General features: G+C 49.7%; 1 protein-coding gene across 1 annotated transcript; it reads left to right on the plus strand.

Annotated features, from left to right (window-relative positions):
* Positions 1-2,419: 2,419 nt before the first annotated feature.
* LOC126555491 (uncharacterized) lies at positions 2,420-3,466 on the plus strand. Its single transcript, XM_050210410.1, has one exon. The coding sequence runs from the start codon at positions 2,420-2,422 to the stop codon at positions 3,464-3,466; it is 1,047 nt and encodes a 348-aa protein (XP_050066367.1).
* The last annotated feature ends 631 nt before the right edge of the window (positions 3,467-4,097 follow it).

Here is a 4,097-nt window from a genome sequence, read left to right on the forward strand (position 1 = left end):
CAGGCGAAAGTCTCCAGTGAACGGCTGTGCCGTCAGGGGGGTGCGAACCTCTCAGGCGTCACAGTTTCTCCTGGGCACCCAGCCGGTCTACCGTTGGATAAAATCAGCGGAGGTTGCCTGTAACCAAAAACAGGAAGTGATTGGATAGGTCACGACCTCACCAGAGGTGGCACACGGCGGCTCCAGGCCTGTGCTGTCTTTTACGGGGCTTTGGCCCCGGTGCTGGTGATCCATAGACGACACGCTCGCGGCGTGGGCGCTTCGGCGCCCCCGCACGGGTGAACCTCTATGGCTCGTAACAAGCGCACAGCGCTTATACACGGTCCATAGTTGTAGCCGCAAGGCACCAAACCGAGGATACTCTTGTCCCTATCTACTATCTAGCGCAATCACAGCCTTTGTGATTGCGCCGGATCATCCGGTGACGGGGTGCCCCGGATGTTTTGCCCACGGGTCGCGGCGTCCACGTCGCGGTAGATGGAAACAGCGCACTTAGGTGCGGCTGGCTAACGGCGACCCATTACCCCATGACGGCTGCCTCATGGCCTTAGTTGGCTGGGAGGCAGCCAACTGGCCGTTGCTTTAACTAGCTGCGGCCTGCATTGTGAACGGACTTCAGGAGGTTGTCATCTCCGGTCGTAGGAGCCATGCATTGACACGATCAGACCCTGACCAGGCTGGATCACTTGGAACGCAACTCGCAGTGGGGCCGGCCGCGAGCCGAAGGGAACACGGCCCTGAAATCGGAACCTGGCAGTTGGGTAAAAATGCAGGAGTAAACCTTAAATCACAATATGAAAGTCCAGATACCGATTATTGTTACCGCCTCAGTGGATTCGGGTGCCACATAGGCCGTTGGTGCCGGTTCCCCGACCTGGCCAGCACTTTCGTTACCAGGCAAGGGTTATGAAGTGGTAGCCCCACATTATGACGCACCTATGGACAAGAAAAATAATACCCCTCTTACTGACACACCTAATGGTACTATCGACTTCCAGATGGAAATAATATCGACCGAATATCTGACGAATCCACTACGACTCAGAGGCGGAGGTGATGACAATAACCCTCCGTCCTCCTTGACACAGCCCATCATTAAACGTAAAAATACGGAACGTAGCCCTGAATCGGTCAGACTTCAAGACCACTTTCGTGAAATTGATATCTCAATCAGCACCACCAGAACTATCCTGGAAGAGATGGTGACTGTAGGCAAGGTAGGTCGTAAATGGAACGACATGGTATCGCACCATTTAGACGAGATCCTAATCTCATTTAGAAGAATAGCGGAGGAAAGTGCAAAAGCCATAGGGCAGGTCGACGCAAGACGTGAGGACCTACGGGAAGCCTTAGATAAAAATGGTGAGCTGTACCAGGACATTGGATCCCATAAAGAAAAAATCAGAACATTAGAAAATGAAATCGCCCAACTAAATGCAGCCATGACCGTTAGAACGAACATGGAAACTGAATCGGCCATGGTCATAGGATCCCCGACTTCCCCTTCAGGGTCGCGTACCTATGCAACTATAGCCAATGGTCCTAAAATTAAAACAAAGCCCCAGAGAGGTAAGTCGGACTATCCCGCATTAGTTACGCCCATTGTTACATACCATCCAAATACAGCAAAGACAGCTGAAAGTACGCCCAACAATAAAGCCAAAGTACTTAAAAATAAGAGCAAAACTATACCATCAAGTACTCGCAATAAAGAAATTAAAGACATGGCATGTAAGACTATCACCACATCACGTTTCGTAACGACAAACGGAGTGCCGTGGTTAGACCTAAAAAGATCAATCGAGCAGAAAATAAAGGCTCCTAAACTGCACACCGTGAAGAGCAGAACTGGCATGATCCTCTTCCCTAGCAACGAAGAGACAAAAAGAGCTCTAGACAGAACGTCTAACCTGAAAGAGGTGTTGCCACTTGTACCCAGAATAATAGCAAGGGGCGTCGAAAGTGCGCTAGACCCAACAGAGATTCCTTGGGCAATAGTAAACCAAAATGAGGAGTTGGGGCTCTCCGATCAGGACATAGGTAATATAAGTCCAATTTACAAGCTCGGCCCACGTGATGAGCACACAACAAACTGGGTGTTGGAAGTCCGCCCTCCGACTCTACAAAAACTAGAGGGCAAAAATGCATATATCGGCATGATGAGATGCAAACTAATGTTATGGGACAGAAGCCCACAATGCTTCAAATGCCAAAGATATGGACACACTTCGGCCAAGTGTATAAAGGAAACGCCTACGTGCAAATACTGCGCTGGTTCGCACGACAGCCGTGAGTGCGGAGACCGAGCTAATATTAAGTGTGTCAACTGCGGACTAGCACACCACGCCTCGAGCTTGAAGTGCAAAACGAGAGAGCAGGCACGAATTAGTCTCCTTAGGCGAACGGATTTCAGCCCGCAATGACAGTACACGTGAAAATTGTACAGCACAATGTCAACAGACAAAGAATAGCAAGCTTACAGCTTAGAGACTTCTGCATCGAAAACTCGGCAGATGTTGTGCTGGTACAAGAGCTAGTTACGTGCAGCAACAATATCATCTATGGCTTCGAGAACTTCCGACAGATTAGGCGCGGCGACAAAGCCGGTGTGGCCATTATAATAATAAATACCCAGATACAGATAATCGAACTTACAACCATGTCCAGTCAATATATAACAGTGGTTAAGCTGAGTCGTGGCAGAGACTCTGAAGCGATAACAGTGGTTTCGGCATATTTTAAATACAACATGCCGACCACCTACTTCATTGAGAAGTTGCGAGCGGTCCTTACACAAGAACCTCGCAAGGTTATCGGAGCCGACGTCAACGGCCACTCCGTTCTGTGGCACTGCCCAAAAAGTAACAATAGAGGCCTTTTGGTGGAAGAATTAATAGAGGATTTTGACCTCACAGTGGCAAACAGGCCGAGCAACATTCCAACATACGATCGAGAAGGCATGGGCTCATCAAATATTAACTTGACATTGCTCACGTCACAGACAAGGAACCTAATCAGCGACTGGACAGTTCGCGACGTCACCGACAGTGACCATAATGTAGTAACGTTTAACATTAAACTTCGCGGCAGCGTCGCACGCGTTTCTACAAACCATCGGTTTAATACAAGAAAGGCAGACTGGGATGCCTTTACACTAAACCTACGGGCACTAAAAACTATAATAGATAGTTCAAAGATCGATTTGTATGCCAACACTAGCATAAACGCAATAAAGGAGGCTGCGAGGAAAGCTATCCCGCTATGCAGGCGTTCAGACCGCCAAATTGGCAAACAACCTTGGTGGACTAATGAGCTGACTCTCCTCCGAAAAGAGCTCGCCAGAAAGAGGCGCATGGGATTACACCGCACTAACAGACAGGAGTACTCTGCAGCTCGCAACAGTTACTTGCACAATATGAGTGTCAAAGGCGGCCGCATGGCGCGATTTCTCCGGCCAAATAAATAGTAACCCTTGGGGCAAGGCCTTTAGCTGGGCTAAGCGAGGGTCAAAGCCGAAGTGGTGCCTTCGTCTATGGTCCGCCAAGACTGAACCCTCATCCGCATGATAGGTGAAACTGCTGACCTGCTCCTAGGCACCTTCTTCCCTAGCGAAACGGAGCCTGGGGAACTCCAACGCGAAGGCCCGTTAGAAAGCTACCTAGGCGAGTTAGACTTTAGTAGAGTCAAGTCGGCCATTTGGCGGATGAGCCAGTCAAAAGCACCTGGCTCAGATGGCATAAATCCGGCCATTTTGAGGAAAGCATGGCCTATAGTAGGCGAGGACATAGCAGGCCTGTTCGGAAAATGCATAAGCGAAGCTGTGTTCCCAAGCGCGTGGCGCAACGCTAGACTGGTAGTGATACCAAAGCCCGGGAAGAAAGACATGACAGATCCCAAATCATACCGGCCGATCAGCCTACTGCCGTCGCTTGGCAAGGCTTAGGAAACAATCATAATCCAAGACCTGGAAAGAGAGACCAAGTTGAACGACTTTGATAACCAGCACGGATTCGTACCCGGCAGGTCAACAATAACGGCCATGAGGCGAATCAATGAATGGGCGGATGCCACTAGCTGCAGATTTGTATTCGGTGTGT

The sequence above is a fragment of the Aphis gossypii genome, unplaced genomic scaffold (genome assembly GCF_020184175.1).
Source record: "Aphis gossypii isolate Hap1 unplaced genomic scaffold, ASM2018417v2 Contig00879, whole genome shotgun sequence".
Classification (NCBI taxonomy): domain Eukaryota; kingdom Metazoa; phylum Arthropoda; class Insecta; order Hemiptera; family Aphididae; genus Aphis; species Aphis gossypii.

Excerpts from the sequence above, each read along its gene's own strand:
- LOC126555491 (XM_050210410.1), top strand. The coding sequence starts at position 2,420 with ATGACAGTACACGTGAAAATTGTACAGCACAATGTCAACAGACAAAGA.